This window comes from Grampus griseus (assembly GCF_964374135.1).
Source record: "Grampus griseus genome assembly, chromosome: 21".
Classification (NCBI taxonomy): domain Eukaryota; kingdom Metazoa; phylum Chordata; class Mammalia; order Artiodactyla; family Delphinidae; genus Grampus; species Grampus griseus.
Window position 1 is genome coordinate 23,421,536 of NC_139015.1, and position 14,450 is coordinate 23,435,985.

A 14,450-nucleotide genomic window follows, 5' to 3' on the forward strand; every position below is an offset into this window, starting at 1 on the left:
CCTTAGAAAATATTAGTTTATTAACCCCAAAGTTTTAAAATTATATTTATAAAGAAAAGAGAAATCTTAGGAATTATATTGTTATGTTTGGGGGTTTTAAGTCAGTTTTTAATCTTTTTTGGTGTGAAAATGATATAGTGGTTATATTTAAAGACAGAGTCCTCACCTTTCAAGAGATATATACTGAAATATTCCTAGATGAAGTGACATGATGTCTGGGATTTGCCTCAAAATAATCCATGGAATGGAAGTGAGCAGAGATATAGACTGGCCAAGAATTGATCAATGAAGCTGTGTTATAAGCACATGGGTGTTTATTATACTCATACTTCTGTAGTACCTTGAAATTTTCTATAAATGGAACATACTCTCACACACAAGTTATCTCCAGCACTTAGAAAAGTATTTGTTGGGACTTCCCTGGTGGTCCAGCAGTTAAGACTCCATGCTCCCAACACAGGGGGCCTGGGTTCAATCCCTGGTCAGGGAACTAGATCCCACATGCCGCAACTAAGAGCCCACATGCTGCAACTAAAAGATCCTGTGTGCCGCAACTAAAGATCCCGCATGCCGCAATTAAAGATCCCGCATGCCACAACTAAAGATCCCGTGTACCCAACAAAAATCCCACATGCTACAACTGAGACCCAGCGCAGCCAAACAAATAAATATTTTTTAAAAAAGGATTTGTTACTCAGTAGGTAATCAATAAACATTTGTTTACAAGAATGAAAGTCTATTTACAACTATGTAGCAAAAAAATCACACAAAACATTTCTTTCATAAAAGCAAGCACACAAACTGACAACAGTCACTGAATTAGGGAAGTGGAACTATGGGGTTTTTTCCTCTCATTTCAAAAAGTTTCTTAGTATATAGAGATATTTTATAATTTTTTCAAAAAACTTGAGCTATTTTGGGGGTTTTTGTTTATTTATTTTTGACTGGGTCAGGTCTTAGATGCAGCACGCGGGATCTTCATTGCGGCATGTGGGCTTCTCTCTAGTTGTGGTGTTCAGGCTTTCTCTCTCTAGTTGGGCATGCAGGCTCCAGAGCACGTGGGCTCTGCAGTTTGTGGCACGTGGGCTCTCTAGTTGAGGCACGCAGGCTCAGTAGCCTTGCAGCATGTGGGAATCTTAGTTCCCCAACCAGAGACTGAACCCGCGGTCCCCTGCATTGGAAGGTGGATTCTTTACCACTGGACCACCAGGGAAGTCCCCTTAAAAACATATTTTTGAATGATTAAGATAATAAAATCATTTATTATTTTTAATACTATCAGATCTTCAATCTTTACAGTCCCACTTAAGGTCCAACAAGTATCAGGTCAACAAGAGCAAAGCTTAATGCAAGAACAGTGACACTTTAACTCACTGGTTAATTCTGTGAGATGGAATAATAATTTAATAATACATACCTTTGGGATGCTGCATTTGCCTGTTTTTTTTTAATATTCCTGTCCATTGGTCATTTAGGTATTATGAAACATTTAAGACTATCATATACATAACCAAAAAAAATCCTAAGATTAAGGTTTCTTCATAGGCAACTTTAATCTAAAACTGTTTTATCCTTATTCTGAAAACTGTCATTATTTGGCTTTTCTTTCTCTACTATTTTTCACTCAGCCATTATTTCCTGATTCAGATCACCTGTCCTGGAAGTTTAAAGGAGTGGAAATAGACAGAAATACACTGAACCAAGAAGGTGAGAAGGATCCACAAGGGTAATGGGAAAAGCTCTTCTGCAGACAGTTTGAAGAACACAACTTTAAAATGCTAAGATTTTTTTTTGTAGATAACAGCTCTCTGACCGGTGCTTTAATCAAATTTTAAACCAATTCAGCTGCCTTTTTTCTCCCTCCATTAGCAGTTAATTTCTGTATATGAAGCTTGATCATAAATATTTGTCTAACAAATGATATACATTAAAAAATACATAGTATGGGGGCTTCCCTGGTGTCGCAGTGGTTGAGAGTCCGCCTGCCGATGCAGGGGACACGGGTTCGTGCCTTGGTCCGGGAAGATCCCACATGCCGCAGAGTGGCTGCGCCCATGAGCCATGGCCACTGAGCCTGCGCGTCCAGAGCCTGTGCTCTGCAACGGGAGAGGCCACAACAGTGAGAGGCCCGCGTACCGCAAAAAAATAAAAATAAAAAATAAAATAAATTAAAAACTACATAGTATCGTTTACAGAGTACACTGCATAAATATCGAAAAAATTTCAAGAATACCATTCAGACATTAATTCTGACAGAAAATAAGGAATACTCATGCAGCCTATATAAATTTACTAACAAATCTTAGAAATTGACATTTGAATTGACCAATCTGTAGAGTTTGGTTACATATATTCATTTTCTACCTTTCTACAGATTCAAACGAGCTATATAAGAAGTGGAATCTCTAAGAATGGCCTCCCAGAGCTCAAGCCTCTGGAATGAAACAACTACATCTGTTTATCAGTACTTTGGTTTTCAAGTTCAAAAAATTTACCCTTTCCATGATAACTGGAACACTGCCTGCTTTGTCATTCTGCTTTTATTTATATTTACAGTGGTATCTTTAGTGGTGCTGGCTTTCCTTTATGAAGCGCTTGACTGCTGTTGCTGTGTAAAAAACAAAACTGTGAAAGACTTGAAAAATGAACCGAACCCTCTTAGAAGTATGATGGACAACATCAGAAAACGTGAAACTGAAGTGGTCTAGTACTCTACATAAGATGAACAAAAGCTCTGAAAACAGCCGTCAATTACTGAGAAAAAAAGAAAAATTTCTGAGGTCAACCGTTATTACAAAACCGACTACGAATAATTAAAAGATTTCTACTAGAAGGGAAAAACAAGTTAAATATGCACTTTCTGTGTGTGTATCGATTTCATTAAATATACTGTAAAACTTTCACAAATGTGAATAATTTACCAATCTATTTAAAATAACACTTCAAAAACTAGTTAAAAGATTCCTAGAGCTCAATACTAGGCATTAAAAAGTAAACTGGAAACCAAAAGAAAGGCTAATGATCCCAAAATAACATACCTAAACAAACCATGTGAACTAAAAAACAGAGTACTATCCTTCATATATTTTGGTAATTAAAATGCTACTTAAAATACTTATCTAAATCCATAGTAAAATAGTCCCACTTATACGTAAGTCCCTACTTACTAAGAAGCAATACTTTCTAGTTTATTGAAGACAACTAAAATATTTTTAAAGATTTAAGTTTTATGTAGGATTAGTGTGGAAAAAAAAGACTCAAAATACTCAGCAAGGTCACAAGGACACTTGCATAAACTTTTCATAAAATTGACTTACTGTTTAGTAAGAAATACATGGTCTAAGATGAGCTGTTTTCAAACTAAAACTTTCTAGCATACCCCCCTAAATTGCATTTCTTGAGCTTGTTCTTTCATTATGTCTCTCGCATTCACACTCCCAAGGACTAAGATACCCAATGCAAAAAGACTGCCAGGTAACTCCCTGACAGTTCAGTAGTCAGGACTGGATGATTTCACTGCCGGGACCTGGGTTCAATCCCTGGTCCGGGAATTAAGATCCCGAAAGCCACGCAGTGTGGCCAAAAAAAAAAAGACTGCCAAAAAAGTCAAGAGCAAGTCAAAAGCTAGGACCACTTAACACCTGTTAAGAAATATGGCAATCTTATTTCTTGGAATGCCAAAGGCTGTACAGTATTATATTTTATAACCCTGACACTATTTTGCTGCTACCCATGAGCAAACCAAAATATGCTTTTAACCACTACACTATAACTGCCCTTAGACCAGAAATGTCACTCCTGGAAATTTATTCTGAGAAATTACTTCAAAAGAAAAAACTGAAGATACAAAGATGTTTACAATAGCATTACTCAAAATAACAAAATAATTGGAAGTAACGGCACTTAACTAAATGTGTCTCATCAACATTAAGAAGCAACTGAAAATTATGGCAAAACAGAAAATACTTGATATGGGAAGTGAAAAATAAGTATCTGTCATTTTCAACTTAAAGAGCCCTACATGCCAGCCTGAAATCACTTTTCCACACAATGTTTTTATATATTTTTTTAACATTAGAAAAAAATAACATAACCAACTTTCAAAGGACTTGTGGAACTTAGGTATACAAAATATTCTGGTAACCAAGAGCTACTCTGAGCACTTGTTAAAACCACATTTTCATAAATGGAAAACTTTGGGGTCCTTGCCATAGATGGGAAGCATACAGGTCCTTTGATAACTAGATTTTTTGATAACCTACACTACCTTTTCCCTACCCTACCCTGTAATCTATTTAGCCATTTAACAAATATGTACTGAGTGCTTCCATGTGTGAGGGATTAGGTTACAATGGCAAACAAGTAATCATGCAATTACAGTGGCACACAATAGCTTTGTCAGAAACAGGGAGTGCTCTGGGAATTCAAAGGCCAAGCAATAAACACAAATTGGAAAGTGGGAATGACTTTAAAGCTGAAACCTAGAAGAGGAATAGGAGTTAACCAAAGGAAAGAGGGAAGGAGGTAAGAAAGAACGTTCCAGGAAGACGAAATAATATGAGCAAAGGCCAGGAGGCAAGAGAGTGAAGCATGTTAGAGTAGCAACAAGCCAGTATCATTAGGACAGAGTACAAGGAGAAAAATGAGATACGGGCACAATAGATAAGGGGACAAGACCAAGTACAGCATGTAGGCTGCAGGAAAAGGTGGGCTTTGTCTGAAAAGCAATGATCAGCCTTAAACAGAGAATGACATCATCAGATTCATGATTAGAAAAATCACTGACTTGTACAGAGAATGGCCAGTAGGGAAGCTAAACCAGGACACCTGACAAGCAGCTGACTGGGCAATCCAATGGTAGTGCCCCGAGCTAGGGTGGTATGGTAGTCTTTAGTGTTTACACCCAGTATTTCCAGCTCCCCTCTTTCTGAGCACATGGAACTGGCTGGGTAGAGCCCTGTGACTAGCTCTGGCTAATGAGCTGTGAGAGGAGTTGATGTGTATCACCTCCAGACCACAGCATTTAACTGCCAGGCAAGATCTTCCAGAGCTCTCTTTCCCTCGGGCATTGAAACAAAACCAACAACATTTGAAATATCAGCCACTCTATCAGCTTGGGTCCTTGAGTGACTGTAATGAGCTAAGACCCCTGCCAGCACATGATAAATATGTGGTATGAAAGAGAAACAAACCTTTGTTGTTTTAAGCCACTGAGATTTTGGAGCAAAGATATTCTTAAGCAGATCAAAGAGACCAGGTCTAAGGCAGGTCTCTGTTAATGTTTAAAACAATTTGTAAAATTTTATTATGAATTCATGTAAATTTCATTGTAATGAGAGATAATCAAACCTAATGCACGTGCTAACAAGAATGATAAACCTCCTTTGGTAAAAAGACTGGCTCTGCTTTAACATCAGTACAACAGCTTGAAGAACATCTAACAAGATGACATCAATAAAGATTACACTGCTACACTTTGAAGGAGGTAAATAATTTCTGTTGTGAGTTAAGTTGCACTGACCTAGCTGTCTAAAAGATAATAGCCTAAGAGTAAACTAAACCCAAAATAAGCAGAAGGAAGGAAATAATAAATGCTGAAGTGGAAATAAATGAAATTTTTAAAAACCAGAAAAACATATAAATCAGTGAAACAAAGAGTTGTTTTTTTTAAAACATCAACAAAATTGACAAACCTTTAAACTGGACTAAACAAAACAAAAACAAATAAAACAAAAAATTCCTAAAATCAGAAATGAAAGAAGGGAGGGATATCACTATTGACCTTATAGAAATCAAAAGCGAATACTCTAAAAAACTTTGGACAATGTAGATGATGACATGGACAAACCCCTAAAAAGACAAACTACCAAATTAACTCAAGAAGAAATAGAAAATCTGAATAGATCTATAAGAAGAAATTTCAACCAAGAGCATCCCACAAAGGAAAGCTCAGGCCCAAATGGCTTCCCTAGTGAATTCTATCAAATATTTAAGGAGAAATTTATATCAAACCTTCACAAACTTTTCCAGAAAACAGAGGAAAAGGAAATACTTCGCAAATCGTTTGCGGCCAGAAATACCCCAATAAGCACAAGAGAAGAAAACTACAGACCATATTCCTCACGAGTATAGATACAAAAATCCTGTACAAAATATCACCAAAAACTCTGTACAAAATATTACAGAAGTAGATTATTCAGCAAAGTGAACCCCACAACAAATAAAAAGGATTACACACCATGACCAAGTAGGATTTATTCCAAGAATATAAGGTTGGTTTAACATCTGAAAACAGATTAATGTAATATACCATATTAATAAAAAATAAGAACAAACATGATTACCTCAATAGATGCAGAAAAAGCATTTAACAACATCCACTACCCATTTATATTAAAAGCTCTCAACAAACTAAAAATAGAGGGGAACTCCTGATAAAGGGCACCTACAAAAACCCTGCAGCTAACATACATAATAGTGAAAGACTGAATGCTTTCCCCCTAAGATAGGAACAAAAGATATTCACACTCACTACTTCTATTACTAGCCAATATTAACAGTCAAGAAAAAGAAAGAAAAGGCATTCATATTGGCAAGGTGAAGTAAAACTGTTCTTATTCACAGATGACAAAATCTTACATATAGATAATCCTAAAAAATCCACACAAAAAACTAGAAATAATGAGTTCAGCAAGGTTGCAGAGTTTGAGATCAGTGTACAAAAATCTACTGTGTTTCCATATACTAGCAATTAACAAACCAAATATCAAATTAAGAAAACAATTTCATTCACAATATCAAAAAGAATAAAATATTTAGAATTTAACAAAGCAAGACATACATTAAAAACTACATAACATTGTTGAAAGAAATTAGAAACCTAAAAAAACGGAAAGAGAGCCATGTTAATTGACTGAAAGACTTAATATTGTTAAGATAGCAATTCTCAATGCAATCCCTATCAAAATCACAGCTGGCTCTTTTACAGATGAGACCTGACAAGCTGATCCTAAAATTTATATGGAAATGCAAAGGCTCCAGGAAAAACCAAAACAACTTTGCAAAAAAGAACAAAACTGAAGGACTTACTTCCACACTTCCCAATTTCAAAATGTCACTAGAATGCTACAGCAATCAAGAGAATATCGTACTAGCATAAGGACAGACATGAGTCAACAGAACCTAATTTAGATTCCAGAAAAAACTCTCATTTGTAGTCAACTGATATTCAACAATGATGCCAATGCAAGTCAATGGGGAAAAGAAAGTTTTTTCAAGAAATGGTGCAGGGATAACTGAATAACCACACACAAAAAGATGAATTTACACCCTATGTTAATCCATACATAAAAAAATCAACTCAAACATAACACAGACCTAAATCTAAGAGCTAAAACTATAAAACTCTTAGAAGAAAACACAGGAGGAATTTTTTATGACCTTGGGTTAGGCAAAGATTTCTTAAATATGACACCAAGAACACTTGTGATATTGGATCAAGAAACTGTACCCAGAATATATAAAGAACTCTTACAAATCAGTAGGAAGAAGACAACCCAATTTTTTCAAATGGGCAAAAAATTCTGAATAGACATTTCACCAAAAGACACATGATCAATAACACATGAAATGATGTTCAACATAATTAGTCATTAGGGTATTGCACATTAAAACCACAATGATACCACCTCACACCCACCAGAATGGCTACAATCAAAATGACAAGGAATAACAAGTGTTGGCAAGAATAAGAAAAAAAAAAAATGGAACCCACATGCATTGATGGTGAAAATGTAACATGGTAGAGCCATTTTGGTAGTTTCTTAAAAAATTAAACATAAATTTACCACATGACCAAGAAATTCCACTCTTAAGTGGAATTCTATCCAAGAGGAAAAAAATACACATCCATACAAAGACTTGTATGTGAATGTTCCCAGCAGCACTATTCATAATAGCCAAAAAGTGGAAATAATCCAAATGTCCATTAACTGGTGAACAGATAAACAAACTGTGGTATATATCATACAATGGAATACTCTTCAGCAATAAAATGGAATGAAATATTGATACATACTACAACATGGATAAATCATGGACAAAATGTCAGCAAACTGAATCCCACAACAAAGGATTACACACCATGACCAAGTAGGATTTATTCCAAGAATGCAAGGTTGGTTTAACATCTGAAAATCCGTTAATGTAATAAACCATATTAACAAAGAAGAACAACATTATCATCTCAACAGATGCCAGGTAAAAGAAGCCACATACTGAAGAACACATATTGTACAATTCCATTTATATGAAATGTCCAGAAAAGGCAAATATATAGAGAAAGAAGTAGATTACTAATTATCAGGGGCTGAGGTGGGAACAAAAATTCAATTGTAGTAATAGTTGTTGCACAACTCTGTAAACTTACTAAAAATCTTTGAATTATACCCTTAAAACGAGTGAACGGTACAGTATATAGATTAAACCTCAGTGAAGTGTTTTATCTTCTTAAAGATAATAACCTAAATTCTAACTACAAAACAACTATTAACATCTTAAGAGCAAAAAATTCTCATCATCCCATCCCTTACACTTAACAAAGTACCTAACAAACAATATGAATGATGAACTGAAAAATGAACTAAATGGTTTCCCGAAAAATAAAAGCTGAACAGTCCTAAAAAGTCAGGCTTCCCTGGTGGCACAGTGATTGAGAGTCCACCTGCCCATGCAGGGGACACGGGTTCGTGCCCCGGTCCGGGAAGATCCCACATGCTGTGGAGCGGCTGGGCCCGTAAGCCATGGCTGCTGAGCCTGGGCGTCCGGAGCCTGTGCTCCGCAACGGGAGAGGCCACAACAGTGAGAGGCCCGCATACTGCAAAAAAAAAAAAAAAAAAAAAAAAAAGACAATTCTACTAACCAGAATTTTGTTTAGAGCCTGATGATCCTCCATGTTCTAGCTTCGCTTTCTTCTTCTTTGATGATGATGAAGATGATTCAGAAGATACAGAACGTTTTTCTACTACAGGAGTGGAAAGAGCTCGTTTTTTGAACAGCTCCCGTTCTCTCAAGAGACTTGGATCCATAATGCTGCAAAGATAAAAATAAGTTTCTTTAATACAGATTCCAGCCACTCAAATCTATGTGCCAAATCCACAGGTCTCAACAAGAGTTATTTCCCAAACAGAATTACCTTTTATTACTGGTTCTCTAGCACTTGTATTTATTCACTTACTCATTCACTCAAAAAATTCTTTAATTAGTGCCTGTTATATGCCAAGCACTGTGCTAGGCACTAGTAAAGAAAAATAGGATTATTCTCTAAAGCTCTAGAATTACACTGTCCAATATAACAAACAGCCACTGGCAGAAGCGCTGACTGAGCGCCTGAAATGGGACTAGAGTTGAGATGTACTCTAAGTGTAAAATACACACACATTTAAAAGACTCAATACAACGAAAAGAACTTTTTAAATTACTGAAATATTTTAGACTGATTACGCTAATGTGATAATAGTTTGGATATACTGGGTTAAGTAAAATATTAAAATTAATTTCCCTTATTTTTTCTTTTTTAAATTATGGCTACTAGAAAATTTTAAATTACATGCGTGGCTCACACTTGCAGCTCACACTGTATTCCTATTGGACAATGCTGCTTTAGGAACAACAGCAGGACTACTGGGTGGAAATTAGGAGACAAATTTAGGCTCATTGCAAAAAAATGAGAACCATCAGAATTGCTTGTAAATTAAAAGGTATATTTTAAAACTGGTGGACTCTCATAAGTAGTGAAGAGGCTGGATTAATATGTCAGAAATATCTACAGAAATTCCTGATTTGGAAGGAGGTGGGACTAGACTTCTTTGGGTTTTTTCCCAGTTTTAAAACTCTACAATTCTGGGCTTCCCTGGTGGCGCGGTGGTTGAGAGTCCGCCTGCCGATGCAGGGGACAGGGGTTCGTGCCCCGATCCGGAAGGATCCCACATGCCGCGGAGCGGCTGGGCCCGTGAGCCTGCGCGTCCGGAGCCTGTGCTCCGCAACGAGAGAGGCCGCAGCGGTGAGAGGCCCGTGTACCGCAAAAAAAAAAAAAAAAAAAAAACTCTACAATTCTAAGCAACTTCAGTACAACCAGGGAAGCCACAGGTCATTCAACAAGTATTTCATAACATTCCTCTCTTGTCTGAACTCTCCCTAGAACCCCATGGAGAGTCTCAGAAGTACACAAGCTGACTACAAAAATGATTTCTATACTACTAAGACTAGTGTTCATAAGTTGGGAAACAAAGTCCCAGAGGAAAAAGACTCTTATACTTTGAAAGCCTTCAAGCATGGGGTAGCTCAATAAATATTTAAGTGAATAACGAACAGAAGAACATCTTTAAATTGCTCTAGCCTCATTGTTAATGGTTTTACAATCCTTTATTAAATGTCTTCTGTTTGGGCTTCCCTGGTGGCGCAGTGGTTAAGAATCCGCCTGCCAATGCAGGGGACTCGAGTTCAAGCCCTGGTCCGGGAAGATCCCACATGCCACAGAGCAACTAAGCCCGAGCACCACAACTACCGAAGCCCGCGCACCTAGAGCCCATTCTCCACAACAAGAGAAGCCACTGCAATGAGAAGCCCACGCACCGCAACAAAGAGTAGCCCCCACTCAAGGCAACTAGAGAAATCCCGCTGACAGCAACAAAGACCCAACGCAGCCAAAAATAAATAAAATTTTAAAAATTAAATTAATTAAAAAAAACCAATATATTAAAAAAAAATTTCTTCTGTTTGTGAGGCACTGTACTACAACCTATGAAAAGTTCTGGAAGATAAATCCTTGCCTTCAATAAGCTTACATTTGAGAACATGAAAGCACTGAGCACCTCGGTTAAAAAGCAATGAATAGGGACTTCTGTGGTGGCACAGTGGTGAAGAATCCGCCTGCCAATCCAGGGGACACAGGTTCGATCCCTGGTCCAGGAAGATCCCACATGCCACGGAGCAACTAAGCCTGTGCGCCACAACTACTGAAGCCCGCGCCCCTACAGCCCGTGAGCCACAACAAGAGAAGCCACCGCAATGAGAAGCCCGCAAACCACAACGAAGAGTAGCCCCCTCACTGCAACTAGAGAAAAGCCCACACACAGCAACGAAAGACCCAATTAAGCCAAAAATAAATAAATCAAATAAATTTATTTTTTAAAAAGCAATGAATAAATAAAACGTGACTTAGCATGCTAAAAGTTAAAAATATAAGCATTGAATAATTACTCCGCCATTAAAAAGAATGAAATAATGCCATATGCAGCAACACAGATGGACCTAGAGATTATCATACTAAGCGAAGTCAGAAAGAGAAACACCAATACCATATGCTATCACTTGTATGTGGCATCTAAAATATGATACAAATGAACATATCTACGAAACAAAGAGACTCACAAATATAAAGAACAGACTTGTGGTTGCCAAGCAGGGGGGTGGGGGGGAGGGGGAAGGACTGGGAGTTTGGGTTAGCAGATGCAAACTATTATATGTAGGACGCATAAACAAGGTCCCACTGTATAGTACAAGGAACAATATTCAATATCCTAAGATAAACCATAATGGAAAAGAATATGAAGAATATATATGTATAACTGAGTCACTCTGCCGGACAGCATAAATTAAACGTAACATCGTAAGCCAACTATGCTTCAATAAAATTTAAAATATATACATATATAAAAGCATTGATAAGAAATAATCAGAGTAAACTTCAGCTAAGGAACGAAAAAAGAATCACTGGCACGGGACCTCGAATCTAAGACCTGCCTTCTTCCCTCAGTTCTAATCCCAAATAGCAACATGACCTGGGCAATCCACTAGACCTCCCTAAATCCAATTTTATCATAAGTAAAATAAGGGTACTACCAATGCTGTCTACATCTAGCCCAACGGTAAGAATAAACTGAGAAAATGTTTGTGAAAATGATTTTCTAAATAGTAAAGCTATAAAATATATGTTATTTCAGTACTATTATTTCGAGCTGGATCTGAAAAGAAGTAACCGAATGATTACGCTGGGGTGAGGAAGGCAGGAGGCAGTCTTGGGGAGGAAAAGTGTCAGAAGAAGAAAGAATTCCCCAGTGATAAGGGGAGGGCAACAAGCCTAAAACAGGAAACATCTGTTATCTGTTTATTTCACCTTGTAAAGACAGATAACTAACCCCGACTGTTATAACCATGATTTTAACACAGATTTAAACAAAAGCCTTACAGTTTACAAAAACCTGATGTTTACAGCATTTGATCCTCACAACTCTACGAGGTAACTGGTACTTCGCGTTATTTCTATTTTAATACGTGAAATCTGAAGTGAAGAGGCATCGTTAAGGTTACACAGCTGAAAGTACCTGAGCCAGGACACGAATATCCTGACTCCTAAATCAGGTGCCCCTCACTCCAGACCTGAAATACTGGTAAAGGCCTCCCAAGCAAAGGCCACCTGTGTGGTTATGGGTCAAGTTCAATGGCACGTAGAACAGGTTTAAGGTCTTTCACCATCACATGTTCCGCCTAACTTTTCCTCACAAGACTACGCAGTACCTGTAGAGTTTTACATGTACTGACCTGTGCTGTAGACAGGACACATCATCCTGCCCATCTGACATTAACAAAAAACAAACCATAACTCAGAGAGTCCACGTGTTCCCCCAATAAGAAGCCAAAAATTAAAAGAAAATCTTCTGGCTCCAAAGCCCACATTCTTTCCACTTTATCATTTGACTTCTTTCAACCTTTCTGCTCTTTCCTCTCTCGCTTCTTTCCCGCCTGCGCCTCGCAGGTGCCAACACTGCTATGAATAGCCGGCGAGCTGAGAATAGACACTTGCTCACCTCTTAAATGACAGAAACGTAGAGGTGGACGGAAAAGTGGTTAGCGCAGCTATTTGTTTCGGGAAATGTCTTTAGGTTTTGCAGGAAACAACCATTATAACTAAAGCTTAGGAATCATTCCAAAGTAGGTCTCCAAAAGGCAGCTGAAAACAACAGTCCAGAAAGAAGCACCTACATCCCAGCCTTTGGGTGGCTGGGCACCGTTTCCCCAAACTCCACACACCTGGTTCCTACGGCAGCTGCTAATGCAAGCTGGGGGGCCAGAAAGCGGCACAATCAGCTCTCCGATGTGAATTTCCCCTCTTTCTAACCCAAAACTTTGCTCAATGAACCTCCGGCCTAAAAGACGATGCTCCCGAGAAGCTGTTAGCAGGTTTCAGCGCTTCGCGCCGGTAACGGCTGTCCCAGCCTCCCGCGGGGTGGGAGGCCCGCTCGCCCCCGGGCGGAGGCGGCCCGGAGGAACAACAGGCCGGGGCTCCGCGCCCCTCACCCCGCTGCTGCGGCCCCTACCTGAGCCAGGAGGGCCGCCCCACGAGCCCGGCCGCCGCCTCCCGGAGCCTCCTCCTCGACAGCCGCACACGCCTGCGTGGCCGCCGCTTCCTGCTCGTCGTCAGCGCCCCCGCTAGCACGCACGCACGCCCAGCGCTACCCCGCCAGGTCGGGGTTCCCGCACTGGCGGCGGCGGCGGCGGCGCCTCAGGCGGCTACTCGGCCAAGGGCTCCGCCCGCCACTTCCTGATCCGCGGGTTCGGAGCTCAGTCCCGGCAGCCACCGCGGCCCTTCGGCCGCCGAGAACGCGCATGCGTCCTCATATACCCCGCCCGGGGAGGGGAATCCAGGGCTGGGGCGTCCCTGGTCTCCATGACAACGGGAGGGTGGTTGGGAGCGGGGCTTAAGTGGGAGTTAAGTAGCCGCAGCTGAGAGGGAAGAAATCTTTCCTTCACAGAAATACAACTGTAAAGCTACTAAATCCTCCTGCAGCGTGCTCTGGGATCTGTTTAACCCAAATGGCGACGAGATTTTTGAAGTTACTGTCTATCAGATGTTCTGTGACTTTACATCAAATGTCAGTCACCATCACCTAAACTTCGAAGAACATTGTTCCAGCTCTTTCTTTTTCAACTGAGGAAACAAGAGGCCCAGTGAAACTAAATAACTTGCTCGGGACAGCACAGCTAGCAAAGGCAAATCCTGACGTGAAGTTCAGTTTCTGAACTCCCAACCGCCCCCCCCCCCGTAAACTCTCTTGGAAAAGGATTTCGGATTCAGAAGCTGCATAAGGGGTAGAAATAAGGCGACGGAAAAAATAATTGGCCTTGCGCACGACCTGCAAAGTATTGGAGCATGTCAAATTTCGTGTGGCTGACCTTTCCTCACTCCAACTTGAAGCTGCGCATAGCCAGTGCTCAACTATTCTACAGCTGTCGTTTACTTAGTGCTGGTTACTCCTCAAGTTACTTAACCTGCGTTTCGGTTTTCAGGTCTGGGAAATGGGAATAATAATTGTACTACCACAATACGTTACTTTCATTGGACTGTTGTGAAGATTGTATGAGATAATACGTAAATATTTATTCAAAATTTG

General features: G+C 39.4%; 2 protein-coding genes across 2 annotated transcripts in view; one reads left to right on the forward strand and one right to left on the reverse strand.

Annotated features, from left to right (window-relative positions):
- The window catches only part of GTF2E2 (general transcription factor IIE subunit 2), a 74,959-nt gene extending 61,373 nt beyond the window's left edge, over positions 1–13,586 (reverse strand). Inside the window, exons 1-2 of the mRNA XM_082680378.1 lie at positions 13,377–13,586; positions 8,921–9,090 (exon numbers count right to left, since the gene is read on the reverse strand). Coding sequence (XP_082536504.1) covers positions 8,921–9,086 — 166 coding nt within the window. The 5' untranslated portion in view covers positions 9,087–9,090; positions 13,377–13,586. The remainder of the gene's footprint in view (positions 1–8,920; positions 9,091–13,376) is intronic.
- On the forward strand, positions 2,412–2,708 carry SMIM18 (small integral membrane protein 18; the record flags this gene model as incomplete). Its single annotated transcript, XM_082680532.1, has 1 exon — positions 2,412–2,708. The coding sequence occupies one exon, from the start codon at positions 2,412–2,414 to the stop codon at positions 2,706–2,708; it is 297 nt and encodes a 98-aa protein (XP_082536658.1).
- Positions 13,587–14,450: the final 864 nt, after the last annotated feature.